This window comes from Triticum aestivum, chromosome 1B (genome assembly GCF_018294505.1).
Source record: "Triticum aestivum cultivar Chinese Spring chromosome 1B, IWGSC CS RefSeq v2.1, whole genome shotgun sequence".
In the NCBI taxonomy this organism is placed as follows: domain Eukaryota; kingdom Viridiplantae; phylum Streptophyta; class Magnoliopsida; order Poales; family Poaceae; genus Triticum; species Triticum aestivum.
Window position 1 is genome coordinate 684,084,512 of NC_057795.1, and position 18,702 is coordinate 684,103,213.

At 45.7% G+C, this 18,702-nt stretch overlaps 1 protein-coding gene and 1 long non-coding RNA gene across 3 annotated transcripts; both read right to left on the reverse strand.

Annotated features, from left to right (window-relative positions):
- Positions 1-560: 560 nt before the first annotated feature.
- Positions 561-3,061, reverse strand: LOC123100754 (uncharacterized). Its single transcript, XR_006448459.1, has 5 exons — positions 1,792-3,061; positions 1,647-1,716; positions 1,185-1,556; positions 952-1,099; positions 561-871 (listed from the first exon to the last, which is right to left on the reverse strand). It is a non-coding gene; the product is annotated as an uncharacterized lncRNA (long non-coding RNA).
- A 10,269-nt stretch (positions 3,062-13,330) lies between these two features.
- On the reverse strand, positions 13,331-15,036 carry LOC123149086 (F-box protein At5g07610). Of its 2 annotated transcripts, none has more exons than XM_044568621.1 (2): positions 14,905-15,036; positions 13,331-14,798 (listed from the first exon to the last, which is right to left on the reverse strand). In XM_044568621.1, exon 2 carries the CDS (start codon positions 14,767-14,769, stop codon positions 13,570-13,572), a length of 1,200 nt encoding a protein of 399 aa, XP_044424556.1. In that variant the 5' UTR covers positions 14,770-14,798; positions 14,905-15,036; the 3' UTR covers positions 13,331-13,569. The 2 variants fall into 2 exon arrangements, with proteins under 2 accessions (XP_044424556.1, XP_044424565.1); XM_044568630.1 differs by having other exon boundaries at positions 14,912-15,028.
- Positions 15,037-18,702: the final 3,666 nt, after the last annotated feature.

Genomic DNA, 18,702 nt, shown 5'->3' on the forward strand with positions numbered 1-18,702 from the left:
CCCTCTCTGGAGCCCCGAATGGACTCCAGATCAGCCCTCCCGAGAGAGATTAGGGCTTGGCGGCAGCTCCGTATCGTAAAACGCGATGAATCATTCTCTCTTATTTTTTTTTGTCCCCGGGCGTGAATATATAGAGTTGGGGTTGAGGTCGGTGGAGCCTCAGGGGGGCACGAGGCAGGGGGCGCGCCCTCCACCCTCGTGGACAAGGTGTGGGCCCCTGGTGTTGATTATTTCGCTAGTATTTTTTATTAATTCCAAAAATATTCTCCGTGAAGTTTCAGGTCATTCCGAGAACTTTTATTTCTGCACAAAAATAACACCATGGCAATTCTGCTGAAAACAGTGTCAGTCCGGGTTAGTTCCATTCAAATGATGCAAGTTAGAGTCCAAAATAAGGGCAAAAGTATTTGGAAAAGTAGATATAGTGGATTCATGTGGCAAAACTGGTTTAAAGGATTTTGGATGCACAAGTATAGATCATACTTAGTGCAAAGTGAAGGCTAGCAAAAGATTGGGAAGCGACCAACCAAGAAACGAATAATCTCATAAGCAAGCATTAAGCATAATTAACACCGAATAATGCACCACAAGTAGGATATGATTTTTATTGCATGATTATTGACTTTCGTGCATGCATAGGGAATCACAAACCTTAACACCAATATTCTTGCACGCATAGGACAGCTTGGAAATAGTGTCAGGGCATCATTTGAATTTCTATGATGAATTTCGAATAATATATGCATGAATACATAACAGTGCAAAGAACACATGCCTTGACTTTCACACCAATATACTTCTCTATACTACCTTCAGGATCTGGTTCACGAGCCGCGTCCTCATCAATGTCATCATCGCCAGCATCACCACCCTACAGAAATGGAGTGAGTTAGGAATTAGAAGTGCAAGAAACAGGACCAAAGTTGGTGGGTAAAGTAAGGAAATCGAAACCTTTTTCCTCATCATAACCAAGTATCCGTGGCCACCTTGCACTGATTAAGAGAACACTTCACGGAAGTGCCTCGCAAACTCCTTTAAATATGTGTTCAATTGATTCATCCTTCCTTTGGTCTAAAACTGATATCAACTCTCTAATTTTCTGCAATACCAATCAGCAGATTTTATGAGATTCTAGTCTTAGGACAATCAAAAGGGAAACAAGTTGTGCTGATCGGAAAGCTTACCTCGTCATCAGCATCAAGTTCAGCGCGTCTTCTCCGCTGTTCAGTGAAGTTCAGGAAGGACTAATTACTTCAAATGCTCAGTGCAGTCATAAAGCAGCTGCCGCTTGTTCTTTCTCTTGTACCTTTATTATTGGCCAGAAAATAACTACAGCATGGTTAACACTATAAAAAAGGTATTCTGCAGCTGAGTTAGCCAGTTTAGCAATGTAACAAATGGAAATATAGGTTTCAAAAGCATCAGCAGGCAATGAGTCCAAATCTCGGATTTTCTTCATACACTCATCTTGCTTGACAAGATACGTGCTCCTGCTGCTCATCAACTTTTCCAAGTCCACCATCTTGCACAGTCTGCTCCAAAGTAGCTTCAAAAGCCTGTGTTTAGATGTACATGACAACACATAACAAGTCAACAGTAGCTATACAAGTTAAACCCCAAGAAAACACTATAGCTGTATTAAGTACCTTCAGATCATCCCCTTGTTTTTCCGTTGCTCCATCTTTCTTGAATCGGCATTAACAGCATCGACATTGGCTGCCCAAAAGATCATTTAAGGGGGTTAGGGGGCAACATTTGAGGATGGTGTCTCGATGGTGAAAGAGGTGGTACCTGATATGTCCTGCCTTCTAGCGCTTTTCACATATTACACCCCGATTCTGAAGCATGGTGTCGCCAACTTCATGTCTGATGTTAAAGAAAGCCGGTGCACATGGTAATGCCTTATAGTTTCCCATAGATTCAGTGATGTCCTTCTACATTAAAATGTCATTCAACTCATATGGCCACCTTGTTAATTATCTGAAATGCAGCACCGCTTCTCCTGTATGTTAGTTTTTACTAGTGCATAAGATTTCAGGCAGACGATTGAGGAACTAAAAGCTGCATAACAGCATAGACATAGACATATATCCACAGCTATATTTTACATGACAATAGTTTACACGTTGTACAGTGATGTTAGTAATGTGCCACTTTGTTGCTGTTGTGAAGTTCTATTCTCACTGTAACAATCAAGTTGCATATGTATTACCATGCTGCAGGTCTTGTGCTACCTGATGCTCCTCTGGGAGACAGATATTTTGAGATCGAGGCTGCCAAGAACAACCTTGAGCTGGCAGGCTCTCTTTTGCATTATCCATTTTTCCATCTCTTGTGTCTCAACAAAATAGGGTTGAATATTCTCCTTAACTCTCTCTACCTTTGAAGAAAGGCCCCGCTTGATATTTCTTATTTAAGCGCTGATGCATAGTGATGAGTTCCGCTTATTCGGCTCATTGCTTTGCTGTAATTTTAAGATGTTGATTAGTCTGGATTCTGGAATACTGAAGAAATACTCAGCATCAGGTGTTGATTAATTGGGAATATTAAAGATGCCTCTTTTGTTGCTAAGTTGCTTACATTATTTTTGTTATGTCTTACATTAATGCGTGCAGGTGTTACTAAAAAGACCAACTACACCAACAGAAAGAATGGGGAGAATTAAAAAGGCTTCAGAAGGATTTGTTTATCTTGTAAGTGTCCATAACTCCGAATCAATTTTGCTCTCTTAAAATCTGTTCTCATATAGCATATTCTCCTTATTGCTGATCAGAAAGATCTCATAATTGCCAACATGGTGTGTATTTTAAGACTTAAGAAGAGTAGAGTGGTTTATCATCTTAAATTTTGTTGAGGGAATTTATCATCTGAAGTTGACTTCATAAACTTAAGAAAGAGACATGCTTCTGCCCTTAAGAAGGGTGCATTTTAAAACTTAAGAAGAATACAGTGGTTTATCATCTAATTTTTGTTGACAGAATTTATCATCTGAAGTTGACTTCATAAACTGAAGGACACATGCTTCTGTCCTGTCATGCTTTTTCTCTTCAACAGAGTCTGGCTTGACATGCTTTTGTGCTGGCATGTATCCTGGTGCTAGCTGTGCTAATTCCTAAACTGAAAATTATAATGAAATGTACACTGCTGTTTACAAAGACTGAGGCGCCTTGGTTATGTTATGACACTTCTCCATTTGGCCTTATGAATCATGGACAAACGGGATCCACTTGACATTGTTGAGGGTTTTTTTTTTTTTTTTGCGGGTGACATTGTTGAGGTTGACTATTCGTGATTCTACTGAATCTATTTGAGCATAACTTGTCACATGATAGGCTATTTGCTAAGTTGCAGCAATATTTGCTATTCAGGTAAGCACTACTGGAGTTACCGGCACATGTGCAAACATAAGTTTCAAGGTGGAAGCTTTCTTCGGCAAATTAAGCAGGTTTGCAAAATCTTTCTTTATTGCTACTCAATGAACTAGTTTTGGTCTGGTATAAATGATGCAGATAGCATCTCTTTGTCCCAATCCCATGTCAACGATTTCCTTATGTTTTAAAAAATAAAATTAAACAACATTCATCAGTGTTTATCATTGTACAAGTGGCTTCAACATGGCAGTGCTAGTACATATAGTGTGAATAAATGGAGGAATGACCCAGTTTAATATGCCTGTCGTTTGTTTATTTTGCTATAAACTTTTTGAACAGTCGGCTGTAGGAGAGACCCAGGCACTAAATTTCTATATAAGTTAAAAATACTTCCTAGGTTGAGCAAGAACTGTCATGTCAAAGTCAACTTCTTGGATGATAGATCTTTCTGGTTTGATATACCTATCCATTTTTGCTTTTTTTACTATAAATAGATGCTAATTATGTTTTCAGTTAAATAGCCAGGAAGATTTGCCATCCAGTTTGTAAAATTAGCTGGGCAGTAGTACAATCTTATAAGATCAAACAACCAATCAAAATAAAAATCAATTTCCTGGTTGACCTGAACCTCACATATAGACATGAACTCCATTCTCAAAGGAAACCAAACATCTACCTTTTGACTAAAGTTGCTGTCACATTTTTTTTGTAGTTTATGTCATGAAAAACAAAGCATATATTTTCATTTGCATTCATATTCATGATGTTATCGCTATTCAATGACAAGCATACCTTCACAAAAGTTTCCAGTGGCTGTATCAAAGTTTACAAGCCACTGCATATGATGCTATACTAGTCTAGTCAGGAATTCATTGCAGAACTAAAATGGCCACGGAGAGCTTATCCAGAACATGGACACTATGGGGGTGTTAACATTGATGGTGATGAAATTGAACCTGTGTGGCATTACATATCCAAATCTTCACTAATGGTGTCACAGAATGAGTTGTGCTATTCTCTTCCTCTACAAGGAAAATAAAATATAATTGTGTTCACAGACTAGCACGTATTGGTATTGGTTGACACAAATGCGGGCAGATTTCACTGAAGGAATCTCCCTGAATGTACAAAAATTCAGAGAAGTTGATCCAAGATTGCAAGGTACTATTAAATCACTACCAAGGAGACATCCGTTTCAAATAACATATGACAGAGTACTACTTTCAAATGCATCGGAACAGGACGATATAAATAATTTAACTGTGATCCATAACAAGTTGCAGAGTGAAGGTACCTATCCAATCAACACCCAAAACCATCGATATTTGGACATCTGATTCTCATGAAGGCACCGGAGCCACGCCGAGTCGGCAAATGTGAAGCTGCTCCAAAATTCACGGAGGAACGGGCGGCCTCTCCACAAAACAGGGAGTGTACGGGTGAAATCTTTGCGCCCAGCGGTCTCCAAGAGAGCAGACAACATCCAGTTCACCGGTGTCCATATTGTAGGACATAAGCAATGCTTCCGGCGCCACATCTTGAAGGAATATCAGATTATTGCACTCTGGATGGATCGCAACCGGCTGGTAGAACTCGTTGGGTGCACGGCAAGGGCTTCCTAGCAGTTGAAGAATGCTGGCAGTACACCTCAGGGTCCACAGCCCGGTAGCATGATCCTCGAGAACCCAGACCCAGAGCCGGCATTTACCTTGATTTTCTACACGCGCGGTGTATAGGCGCCCCCGCGACAGCCCGAAGAAACCGTGGTTGCTGGTGTTCGGCATACGGATCCTCCTCCAGGTTTCCCCCTCTGCGTCAAAAGTGACCATGGAGCGTACCACTCCCTCCCGGTCCACCTTGACCGCCGGATGGCAGACGGCCAGATGCAGAGACCCATTGAAGTAGACGCATCCCGATTCCTCGCCGATCATGAGGTTCTGGGAGCTCCACTTGCTCCCAATGGAGGTCCACTGCCCGGTGTCTGAAGAGTAGACCGCCACCCTCTGAACCCCGGCGAAGCTTTGCACGAACACAAACACCTTGAAGCGGCCGGGAGCTAGCGGCGGGGTCGAAGCAGAGGCGGGCGGTGTTGAGGCGCGTCATCTTCTTGTTCCGGGGCACCGGCAGCACGGCCCAGATCTCCTTGGTGGCAGGGTTGCACACCGCGAAATCCGCCTCGTCGCTCATGTCAAACTTCCAGCAGTAGCAGACGAGGATGCCGCTGCAGCAGTGGATGGGCGTGACGTGGCGGTAGCCGCGCACGAAGGTGAGGGACGGGTCGTCGACCATCGGCCGGCCCCACCCGGACAGGCAGGGGCGGAGCCAGCGCCCAGCCACCCTGCCCGGGCTCGTTGGCTGTGAGACATTGTACATGCATGATAAACAATGGACAGATTTTACTGCTAGTCGGGATTTACCTGAGCACTAGTGCATGCATAGATTGATTCAAAAAGGGTCCACGTATGCACGTATGTGATAAACAATGGGTTAGCTTATTTTTAGGGGTAACAATGGGCTAGTTAATTTTTTTACTAAGAGTCCGACTAATATTTAAGTAATGGGCTAACTCCAGCCGAGGAGCAAAGCCAAGGTTAGCACTATCTTTTTTTTTGGAACGAAGGCTCAAAAAGAGCCCGGCTTTGAATTAACAAAGCCATCAACCGGCCACGATTACAAACTCGGAACGAGCACAAGAAAGAAAAGAAAACGGCAAGATACAAAGGCGTTGGAAAGCAGCTCACAAGCCTCCACCACGCCAAGCTAAAAGATCAACAGGAGAAGCACCGCTCGGCGATGAAGACGTCCTCAACGCGAACAGAGCGCCGTGGAAGAAGTAGAATGCCCGCACTGGATCAACATGTCCAACGACGAAGCAGGGAACGCTATCGCCTAAGCGCCAGCAGCCCCGACCCAACACATCCGCCCAGCTCCAATGTCAAAGAAGGCCCCTGCCTCCTCGCCTGGCTCGAAGGCGCTGCACCGTTGACAAGAGAGCAGTTCACCCTAGAACCTGGGAGGAAGTCGCCGGCAGGCTGCATCTGGAAAGAAACCAAGCTCGCCCAACAAGTCACGAACAGATCAACAGGAGCAGGGCACCGCCAAAGCCCACGGATTGATCACGAAAAAGGAAGAGCTGCCGGAACGGACGAAGACGAGCAGCAGCTAGACCTCCCAAGAAGGCAGTGAGAATCGAAGTGCGAGTACCGGAAAGCTCTCAAGGTGGGCTGAGAAGGGCCGCCGTAGGAGGGGAACCCGATCCCCTCTCGCCCAAGAGGCCACGGGCCAGGCAAGGCACCCCGCAGCAGACCAGAGAGCTCCCGATAGGCACTTAGGAAGACCGCGTCGTCGTGGGAGGTCAGCAACCGCCGCCGCTGCACATGAAACAAATCTCGAAGAAACCCCACGCCCACCTAGCTCCCAAAAGCGGCGCCTTCAGGAAGGGCGCGACGCCAAGGGCGCTGCCACCGCCCATCAAAGATGAGGATTTCTCCCGGGAGACAAGGAGGGGGAGGGGGGAGAGGAACATACCCTGGCGGCGCCTCCAAGGAGGGGAACGGCGCCCTCGGGCATCACCGCCGTCGAGACCAGCAAGGCCGGCCTGGGATTTCTCCCGGTCTTCACATCCCCGCCAACCACTCCGCAACGACACGAGAACCTGCGCCCCACGACGAAGCAGACCAGATCTGGCTGTGGCAAGGCTCAACTAGAGACCGGAGATGCAGGGGCGGCCAGATCTGGCGCCGCAATTGCCGGCACGCCCTGGCTCTCGACCTCCGGTTCGCCCGCCATCCACATCGCCGAGGTCGCCAGTCCACACCCGTGCCACCGCCTGCCGAAGGCCGGTGACACCACTCCGACCAGGGCCGCCGCCCCGGAGCACGCAGCCCCCTGCAGCAGCAGAGCAGCGAGGGCCTCGCCGCCACCTTCCTTGGCGCCGCCCCGGGCTTGCCCGGCGGCAGCGAGGGGGGAGGGAAGGGAGGGGGGCGGCGGGGGGGGGGGGGGGGGGGGGGCTAGGTTAGCACTATCTAACACCACCTAATACCTATTAATTAGACCCAAAACATCCTAATACCTAGTACTGTCTAGGCTCATACCTCTCAAATCTGATCTTGTGCATACCAAAAATATTACTTAGATTTAATTCTGTTAGCCATAAGATCTCTGATGCATAAGAGAAAAAGTCGCCAAACGCGACAAAATTTATTTATTTGTTAAACATGATAATTTAATTTCTTGAAGTAAAATGTGAGGCGACTTGCTTCGAAAAGCATGATAATATACATGGAGAATTTGCAGCTAAGATCTCTTCTGGTGAAATTATTACTATTTTATTTTATTGACAATCATAGTGGCAAATTTAAGTTAATACAAACTTAATGATGTTTTTGTAATAATGAAGCAGAATATTATGTAAGTTATTTTTTCACACTTGTACTTTTTTTTAAAAAAACTTGGCTATATCAAGCATAATGTTCAACAGTCATGGGGTGCTAAGTTTGCTTCTTCTAGAATAATTACTTGAGAGGAACACGAGTAATCACAACCCTTGTCTGCACTTTAGCTGTCTGTTTGTATGTATTGTGAGACAGATTGGCGACAAGCGGAGGCAGGCCTTGGTGCAGAGGATGTGCTGGGCAGAGCAAATCCATTTTCAGGAACGGCTTACATCCTTGACAACTCGTCGTCTCATCCTCTTTATGATGATCAGATAAGACTACTAACTGATTTGGAAATTGGTAGATTTAGGGCTTAAATTTTGAGGTCAGCCGATGAGAAATTGACCTCAGGTGATGATCACGGCCTCAAAAGTCTAGTCTTTGGTTTATGGATTTGTTTTAGATAGTTACATGTTAACTTCAATTTTGAAATTACTGAATTTCATAGATGGTAAATTTTGGTTAGTAGAGCAAGCACTCACACTTACCACAAGAATTTTCCCTCGTGATTTTCTTTAGCATATTATTGGTATGTTTTATCTGACCGTCTCTATTCTCTAAAGTTCTTTACTTTGAACATGCTCACAAGTCACAACACGTACTTTATTTGCACTACAAATCCTTCTTTTTTATCTTGTAATGTTTTCTAGGACGTTTGGAAGCTAATTTGGATGACTATAATTTTCTAGCAACATGGTGGTCAAAGCAATATTCAAATCCAAGCTCAACATCTGGCTCACACCCGGAAACCGATAGTAGAAGGATGGATGGGACCCCGAGACCTATGGGATTTGGTCCTATGCATGGTCTCATTCTAAGACTTATGTTGTCTAAGTCTCAACTTTATTTTGTTCGATGAAACTGAACATTAATATGTTATATAATAGTTTACTTAAAAATTACATTTGCACGACTACTAGGCTTATATTTTGACTTCATATTTCACTAGCGGAGCTATGTTGACGCCGAGGGGGCCTCTGCCCCCCCCCCCCCCCCCCCCCCCTCACCCTCCTTGGACCAAACTCAGATGTTTGGAGCTATTTTATACTTAGGCTCAAGTTTGCCCAGGCTTCACAAAATTTCTAGCTTCGCCACTGCGGACAGGCTGAGGAAGCTGACGCCGTAGTGGCGCCAGCCGTCGCCGACATCCACTTGGGAGTAGCAAAAGAAGCCGGAGAGCGTCTGCGGCGACCTCCTGCGGACGACCGGGTCGGAGCAGAGCGTCAGCCATGCGGTGGACACGCACCTGAAGCGGCAGAGCGACCGGTACGGCACCCTCGACAGGATCTCCGAGAGCAGGTCGCCCCAGAGGCTCTCCGCTGCCGGCGGATTCTCCTCCTCCTCCTTCCTCTTCTCCATCCCAAGGGGGTGCTGCGAATGGCAGAGGCGCTTAGGGTTTTGATGAGATGCGCTTCGTCGAACCAAAGGTGAGGAGAAGGAGAGGGGAGGAGGGCGACAAACCTCACACCTCAAAGCGCGACGGGGATGGCGGCGACGCACGGGACGACGGCGACGGCGGCAGAGATGGCGGAGGCGAGCTGCTCTCACTAGAAAAAAAAAGACTCTGCTCCGTGTTTCCCCCGCCTCGGCCCAAGGATAAAACACAATTGTGGCGGCCTCTCGGCCCAAAATGTGCCTTAGATAGATAGAGCACATGATTTTCTAAGCTCAAAAAATAAATGTTTTTCTAGGCACTTAATTAGTTACTTGAGCCAAAATGCAGGCCCCATACTTTCATCGGTAATAAAAGAAAGAGAAAGTGGTGGCCTCACAAAGATTATGCTACAATTGAACATCATGTTACAAAGATTTTGCACTAAACTTTGCTGCAAATATTGTTGCCTCAAAGCGCGACGGGGATGGCGACGACAGACATGGCGGCGGCGGCGGTGCGTATGGAGGCGAGCTGTCGAAACCAGAAGGGGAACTTCGCTCTCAGCCTCACACTGAGAGAACGCAATCTGCTCCGTGTCTCCTGCACCTCGGCCCAAGGACCAAACCACACAATTGCAGCAAACTCTCGGCCGAAATTGTGCTTTAGAGCACATTCCCTTTTCATGGGCTCTGAAAAGATGTTTTTTTGTTTTCCTAGGCTCTTAATTACAGCACAGTTTGCAAGGATTCCACTGGGAAATATCTAGACTCTTCGGGGTGTGACTGACCCAACATCATTGGAGGCTTTGGCTTGTCGAGAAGCGCTTGCACTTGCTCTTGACTTATCACTTGAAGACATACAGATAGCTTCAGACTGTTAAGGTGTGATTAAAGATATCCACGGAAATATAGATGGGCTACCCTCTGACATTATTAAGGAGATCAATCTTACATCTCAGCAGTTCTCTCGCTGTTCCTTCATCTTCGAAGGAAGAGAAACTAATCTTGAGGCACATAGCCTCGCAAAACATACTCTGGGCCTTTCTTTAGGACGCCACGTGTGGCTCCTTAATCCGCCGGATCTACATTGTATTCCTATGAACCTTTATAATCAATAAAGTCGATTGTGTTTAGACTCAAAAAAAATAAAAATTGCTCCGGAAAAAGTTTCTCAAAAAAAATTACTCTGGAAAAAAATACAAATCACATAATTTCAGCAAAAACAAAATGGTTCCATGATGCCACCAGGAAGTACTATATGCTACACCCTTTGTTCCTAAATGTAAGAGGTTCAATCTTACATCTAGGGTTTAGGAAAGAGGTGGTGCAATTAAACGTTATGGATGTTGCGTTCATAATATTATCTTGGTTTGCAGTGTTGTTCTCGATCCTACACAACATGTAGCATATTGATAAGACTGAAACATGTTGTGTAGGATCAAAGGTCATGCTCACACATACTGACGAAACTGAAACTGAAATGGTCGTCTTGCACACACATTTCTAGTAGCATATTCCTACCAAAATGTACCCTAGACTAGACATGTTGCATCAACTTCAGTTCCAACTACTCCTAGATACAAATACTTATGATCTGGGCAGAGCCTCGGTCGGCCTCAGCTGGGGTTGTGCGTCTGGTCATGCTCGATCAAGTCCATGGCCTGCTCCTTGGACACCACGTTTGATGTTGCTCGCTCGCCCTGTTCTTGCGCGATCTTGTCCGCCACCTTGATGTAGCTCACCCTGTTCTTGAGCTCCGCCGCTATGAACTGGGCGTCCGCCGGATGCCGGACCACGCCTACAACACAACTTAAGGAAAGCAGCAGCAAAGATTCGGATGGATGTCCTCAGCTCAGCAGCAGCTGTATACCATGTGTGTGATTTAGCTCAATGAACACACAAGGCATTGGTGGGCATGCACCCAGCTAGACAGACAATATATGCATGAATATATAAAAGATCTCTATAAAACAATATATGATGACATGTACACTACTGTTTACAAAGACTGAGATGCCTTGGTTATGCTCTGTTACTTCTCCATCTGGCTTTGTGAATCGTAAACAAATGGAATTCAGTTGACATTGTTGAGGTTTGTGATTCTACTCAACCTGTTTGAGCATAACCAGTTACATGACAGGCTACTTGCTAATTTTCTTCATCATAAACCAAGTATCCGTGGCCACCTTGCACTAGTTCAGAGAACACTTCACGGAAGTGCCTTGCAACTCCTTTAAATGTGCGTTCAATTGATTCATCCTTCCTTTGGTCTAAAACTGATATCAACTCTCTAATTTTCTGCAATACCAATCAGTAGATTTTTATGAGATTCTAGTCTGAGGACAAACAAAAGGGAAACAGGTTGTACTGATCAAAAAAGCTTGCCTCGTCACCAGCATCAAGTTCAGCCCGTCTTCTCTGCAGTTGTATAAAACTTATAAGGAGAGCACAGTAGCTTATCATTTCAAATTTTGTTGAGAGAATTTATCATCTGAAGTTAACTTCATAAACTTAAGAAACGCACTACTGTTTACAAAGACTGAGATGCCTTGGTCATGCTTCTGTCCAGTCATGCTTTTTTCTCTTCAACAGAGGCCTAGCTTGACATGCTTCTGTGCTGACTGCTGACATGTATCCTGCTGCTAGCTGTGCTAATTGCTAAACTGAAAAATATGATGAAATGCACACTACTGTTAACAAAGACAGAGATATTTTTTGGTCATGCTCTATCACTTCTCCATTTGGCTTTATGAATCCACTCGACATTGTTGAGGTTGAGCATTTGTGATTCTACTGAACCTGTTTGAACATAAACAGCTACATGATAGGCTACTAGCTAAGTTGCCGTAATATTTGCTATTCAGATAAGCACTAATGGAGTTACTGGCACACGTGCAAACGTAAGTTTCAAGGTGGAAGCTCTTCTTAAGGAAATCAAGCAGGTTTGCTAAGTCTATTCTCTATTGTTACTCAGTGAACTACTCCCTCCGTTCCGAATTACAAGGAGCCTGTTGTGTTTAAAAAGTGTAGCATTACAAGGAGCCTGTTGTGTGATAGAATAGAATAATTGTACCCATGTGTTGAATGCTCGGGTGAACAAATGAATTGAGGCTAATGTTACAAATGATGCAAAAGGTAGCATCTCTCTGTCCCAGTGTCATTGCCGTGTCAATGATTTCCTTAGTTTTTATTTATTTTAAAACAGCATTCCTCAGTGTTTACAAATGGCTTCAATATGACCGTGCTAAAATGTACATATATGATGTGAATAAATGGAGGAATAACGCGGTATGCCATGCTTGCATCATACTATTAAATTCTGGTTTAATATAATTGTCGTTTCTTTATTTTGCTGTAAATGTTTGAACATGTGACTGCAGGAAAGACCCCGCCACTAAATTTCGTTGAAGTTAGAAACACTTACTAGGTTGAGCAAGAACTGTCATGTTGAAGTCACTTCCTGGATGATACTCCCTCCGTTCCGAATTACTTGTCTTGAAAATTTGTCTAGATAAAGATGTATCTAGACTCATTTTAGTGCTAGATACATCCGTATCTAGACAAATCTAAGACAAGTAATTCGGAACGGAGGGAGTAGATCTTTCTGTTATCACTATGCAATTGCAAGCATACCTTTACCAAAAAAAAATCCTAGTAGCTGCATCGAAGTTTATGAATGCTGCTGATTCTCCTTTTTTTTTGCAAGGACATGGTCCTGATTCATGAACTACATACAAGCCACAGCATATGACAGTGGTATGACAGTCCAGTCAGGAATTACTTGCAGAACTAAAATGGCCATGGACAATTTACTCAGAACAAGGACACTGTAGGGTGTTAAGAGTGCTGGTGATGAACAATGAACCTGTGTGGCATTACATAACCAATCTTCACTACGAACAGTGGTATCACTGGATGAGTTGTGCTATTATCTTCCCATAAAAAGCAAATAAAATACAATTCTGTTCTCAGACTAGCACGTGCTGGTATTATTTGTCACCATGCAAACAGATTTCGCTGAAGGAATCTCCCAGTTTGTATGTACAAGAACTTGAACAATTTGATGCAGGATTCCATGGTATTAAATGAGACGACAAAAGGAGATATCCATTTCAAATAGCATATGAGAGCACACTACTTTCAAACGCATCAGAGAAGGATGATGTCTATAATTGAACTGTGATGGATAACAAGTTACAGTTACTTGAACTAAATAAGTGGATAGTGATGGATAACAAGTTACAGTTACTTCGCTAAACAAATGGATAGAAAGAGGATTTATCCAATCCACCACCCTGAACCAAGGAAATCTGGACCATACCGACATTTGATTCTCATGAAGTCACTGGAGGCATGCCGTCTCAGCCAACATGAAGCTGCTCCAAAATTTACCGAGGCTTCTCCGCAAAACAGGGAACGTATGGCTGAAATCTTCGTGGCTGGCGGTCTCCGAGAGTGCAGATAATACTCAGTTTACTGGTATCCATATCGTACGACATGAGTGTTTTTTCACGGCTCGCTGCGCCTACTAGGAAGATCAAACTGCACTCTGGATGGATCGCGATCAGCGTGTAGTGTTCGCCGGGCTCATGGTGAGGCCTTCCTAGCATTTCTAAAATGCTGGCGGTACACTTGAGGGTCCATTGTCCGCTGGCATAATCCTCAAGAACCCAAACGGATAGCCGGCATCTACCTTCAGTTTCAACATGCGTTGCGTATAGGCGTCCTTGCGACTGCCCGATGAAACCATTATAGATGGAATCCGGCAACCGGATCTTCCTCCATGTTTTACCCTCCATGTCCACAGTCACCATCCAGCGAATCAGGTTCCCCTCCCAGTCAAAATCGGCATCAGAATGGTCGGCGTCGACCAGATGCAAAGTGCCGTTCAAGAAGACGCATTCTGAATCCTCGCCGAGGAGGAGGGTCTTGGGGCTCCACTCGCTCCGCATGGAGGTCCACCGCCCGGTGTCCGAGGCATAGGCCTCCACGGTCTGAATCCCACGAAAGCTTTGCACGAACACGAACACCACGAATCGGCTGGGGGCGGCGGGGTCGAAGCAGAGGCGGGCGGTGTTGAGGCGCGTCATGATCTTGTTTCGGGGCACGGGCAGCACGGCCCAGACCTCCTTGGTGGCGGGGTTGCACACGACGTAGTTGCCGTCGTCGCTCATGGCCGCCTTCTCGCAGTAGCAGAGGAGGATGCCGCCGCAGCAGTGCAGGGGCGTGACGTCGCAGTAGCCGCGCACGCGCACGAAGCGGAGGGAGGGGTCGTCGACCAGCGGCCGGCCCCACCCGGACAGGTTGAGGAAGCCGAGGGCGTCGCGGCGCTGGCCGCCGCCGACGTCGTGCTGGGAGTAGCAGAAGAAGCCGGAGAGCGTCTGCGGCGACCTCCTGCGGACGGCCGGGTCGGAGCAGAGCGCCAGCCATGCGGTGGACACGCACCTGAAGCGGCACAGCGACCGGTACGGCACCCGCGACAGGATCTCCCGGAGGATCTCTGGGAGCAGGTCGCCCCCCCAGGGGCTCTCCGCCGCCGGCGGCTGCTTCTGCTCCTCGTCCTCCTCCGCCTTCTTCCTCTTCTCCATCCCGCACCCCGGTGGCCGGGCTGCTCCTGCTGCGAATGGAATTTGTTCGCTTAGGGTTTTGATGAGATGTGGTCCTCCCGGACCCCTTCCTCGAGCCGAAGGTTAGGAGAAGGAGAGGGGAGCAGGGCGACAAACCTCACACCTCAAAGCGCGACGGGGATTGCGGCGACGCACGGGACGACGGCGGCGGCGACGGCGGCGGCGGCGCGTACGAGATGGTGGAGGAAGGGGGACACTCTGCTGTCTTTTTTTTTTTTTTTGAGAAATAGGGACACTCTGCCGTCTGCTCCGTGTCTCCCGCATCTTCGGCCCAAGAATAAAACACAACTGCGGCGGCCTCTCGGCCCAAAATGTGTTTTAGATAGAGCACATGATTTTTCTAGGACCCCGATAAAATCCGAACGTTCGGATTTTAAGCATTTCATCCCGAACATTTTTACATGACAACTTTAGTTGACGCGAGGTCGCAATTTTAGTTGTTACTAGCAAAAAGACCCTTGCGTTGCAACGTGAGAAAAAAATACCACACACTCTTAATTCACGAAAAGTGGTATATAATCTGAGAATTTGTAGCTATGACCCAAACAAATGTGGTCTTAGCCTAGAAAAGCGCAGTTCAAGATTCCACATGTATTATGTTTCAACATGTTCATCCCCTATCCGAATCACTACCGGTATGAAAGAAAGAAGGATAATGCATTATTGATTAAGATTGCACCCTAATCACTAACTTAGATTGTATTTTCTTAAATTGTTAACACGTAAAATAACAACATATATATTCAGATTCTACATATTTTTCTAATCAAAATTCATATATAACATGTTAAATTTGGAGTTACTAGCAAAAGAGCCCCTGCGTTGCAACGGGAGAAAAAAAAGCCAAAATTAGTGACGTTGCAATAATTTATATACCAGAAAAGGTGTAATCAAAAGGATAATTTATAAATTACTATTGATCTCACAAAAAAGAATAATTTATAAGTTGGATGTGAAACATATTTTTTAAGTTCGCCGTGTGTGCCATAACCCCTTGGCGTGCGGGGCGAAACAAGACGCGAGCAAGATGCACTATTGTCGCACTCTCTCCACTCTTCATTCCCCCTCTCTCCTCCCTATCTCACCAACGACATCGATGACAAGCAGATTTGAGGTATAAGTTGATGGTCAGCAAGTACCGGCAGTGGCGGAGCCAGGAGAAACTTAATCGGGGGGCCAACTGATGTTAAATCATGTCGGGGAACACAATATTAGCAACAGGTAATTAGTCATGTAATGGAAAAATCTGCATGTTGGCCTCGGCTGGGGCCCCTGCTCGCACCCCTGCCTCCGCCACAGAGTACTCATGAGCCCCAAATATCTTCTCCCTTAAAAAGTAGTATTTCTTTCCAATTTTTCACTCACTTTTAATTAGTCTATTTGATAATGTATTTGTAAGGTGTGGTAGGCATGAATAGTAAACTATGATAGTAACAACAAACAACAACAACAAGTAGTTATAATTGGTGCTCATCCGGAAAACGATGCTAGCACGCATAGCATCCATCCATGGTTTTGTAGGTTTTGTTTATCATTTTGAAATATTACCACCCTTGAATGAAATGAGCAAATTTTGGAACTTTTTCCAAAGATCTCAGGCGAAATGAACAATCCAAAATTTGAATTTTTGGACAAAAATGGGATGAAATATGAAAGAAAAACTATCAAAATTGTACAAATATTTTGTCTTGCAGCAATGGAGTAAAGCAGAATCAAACTGAATAACACTATCCCTTTATTGATATACACCCACGAATAGCTCACAGCAATACAATTAGCAGAAATTCCACATTACTTACTATTCATCTTGGTGTGATTAGTACTACATCCTAGGTCCCGTTTTAGCAAGATGTGGCTGGAATTGTTCCTTGGTGATGTCGCTCGGATGACCACGTCTGCATCCAGCAGCTTCTAGTCCACAGTTGATTAAAAAAAGCAACAGGCACCACCAAATCCCCACCGATGTCACCACCCACTGCGTGCCCCTTCTTATCCACAACACGTCGCCATTCCTCATCACCCAAGCGCCGCTCCGCCTCCATCTTCCTCCTGCTGCCTGACCACCCATCGTTGCTCCTCCTCCTCTTCTCCTCTTCTCCATCCGCCTCACACCCAAGTGTTGCTTTCCTGTTCTTGGCCGCGGTGGCTGGCCTGAGCCACATCCCAGCTGACAGCGTCGGCGTGCTTTCTGGCTACGGCTGGGGCGTTGGTGGCCTGCTCGTCGGCGCACTCGGGCCGGGGCGGAGCCCCCTTCCTTGCAGTGGTGATGGAGCCCCTCCTCCCGGAGGGTGGCTGGGGGCAACCGAGGTTGCGGGGCAGGTGTGCAGTGGCTCGGTTGCGCCAGATCTGGCGGCTGGCCAGCACGCGCGGGGGGCGGTCTGGTGGTGGTGTTCGTCTGCCGGTGGCCACGGATGTGGGAGTGCCGAAGCTGCCTCCGGTGAAAGCCCCTGGGCCCCGGTTTTCTCTTCCATGAGCTGGTCTCTGTGTCAGCAATGGGCATCAATTTTCTCTGTATCTTTAGTTCGGCTCTCTCTCCTTCTTTAGGATTATTAGCTCAAATGGCAATTAAGACATTTTTTTCTATTAGGCTCGGTGCTTTTCTTTGGATTCATGTGCATCTCCTCTTTGCTCATTTTCAATTGGTGACGCATATAGTAGATGCGGCAGGCAGCTTTCTTGATTTTTCTCTAGGGTAAACATGAACATCTCATCCGCTTTTTGTTGGCTTGTTGATCTTGTAATGCATGAAATAAGTTGGTTGGATTTTATGTAATAGAGCAGGTAGGACTATTAATTGGAATCTGGAATTTTAGCACAGGCACAAGACTTGGTTCCCAAGGCAGGAAGAGGAGGAGCTCGGGCGCGCTGGTGAGAGGAGCCGAAGTGGAACGGTGGTGCCGGGTGATGCGGTCGCCGGCATCGGCCGGCATCGGATTGAGCATCACGTGGGCCGCGAGCCTAGCGGCTAGGATCCGGAGGCGAGGAAGAGTCCGTCCTCATGTCTGTTCATGTTTTTTTTCTCCCTTTAAAAAAGGAGCGAATGGAACGCTAGCAGGGCGGCGGGCACTTAATTACTTGAGCCAAAATGCAGGCCCCATATTTTCAGTAAAAGAAAATAAAGTGGTGCCGTAACAAAGATTATGCTACAATTAAACATCATGTTACAAAGATTTTGCACTGATACATCTTTGGCTTGCATAGAGCACTATTCTTCAAATATTGTTGCTTCCTAGAGAATGGTGCTTCTGCCTTCCGGGGCAGCACCACATGATGATCATGGAAATTTTGTAGCGGCGCAATACCCCCACATGGACTCGGCAGCTATGGCGGAGGCAATTGCCCTGGGTTGCTACAAAATTTAAATTGATTCAGACTGAATTGAGTTAGTGGACACGATGAAGAACGGAGGCAACTCACTCAGTGTTGCAGCTGCACTTAGTTTATGAAGAATGCTCCTTTCTATGCAAGACTTTACGAATGCCAAGTTCGATCATTGTCCTATAAAAAGTTGCGCGTCTTTTGGCTTCTACTTCTAAGGTTTCTGCTGCTAATATGTGGCAACAGGAACACACATATTTTATCTTAGCACAATTAGCAAACTCTCCCCACTGATCAATGAATTTGGTAGTCAAACTACCAACATTCCAAAAAAACAATCAGCAAACAATTTAACTTTTATGTCAACCGAATAAAGTCACCATGATGTCTTTCCCTCAAAAAACTTAGCAACACAGAAATTATCATGGTCATGGTCTCTATTTCTTTCGGCGCGTACTGACAAAACTATTTATAACACATTCCAAGGTTTAGTCTTCAGAAGAGAATCATTCCCAACATATTCGAGTGTATGACCTAGATCTGTTGCATCTAACTCCAGTTCCAACTAGAGACAAA

Coding starts and splice junctions, on each gene's coding strand:
- LOC123149086 (XM_044568621.1), bottom strand. CDS start 14,769: ATGGAGAAGAGGAAGAAGGCGGAGGAGGACGAGGAGCAGAAGCAGCCG.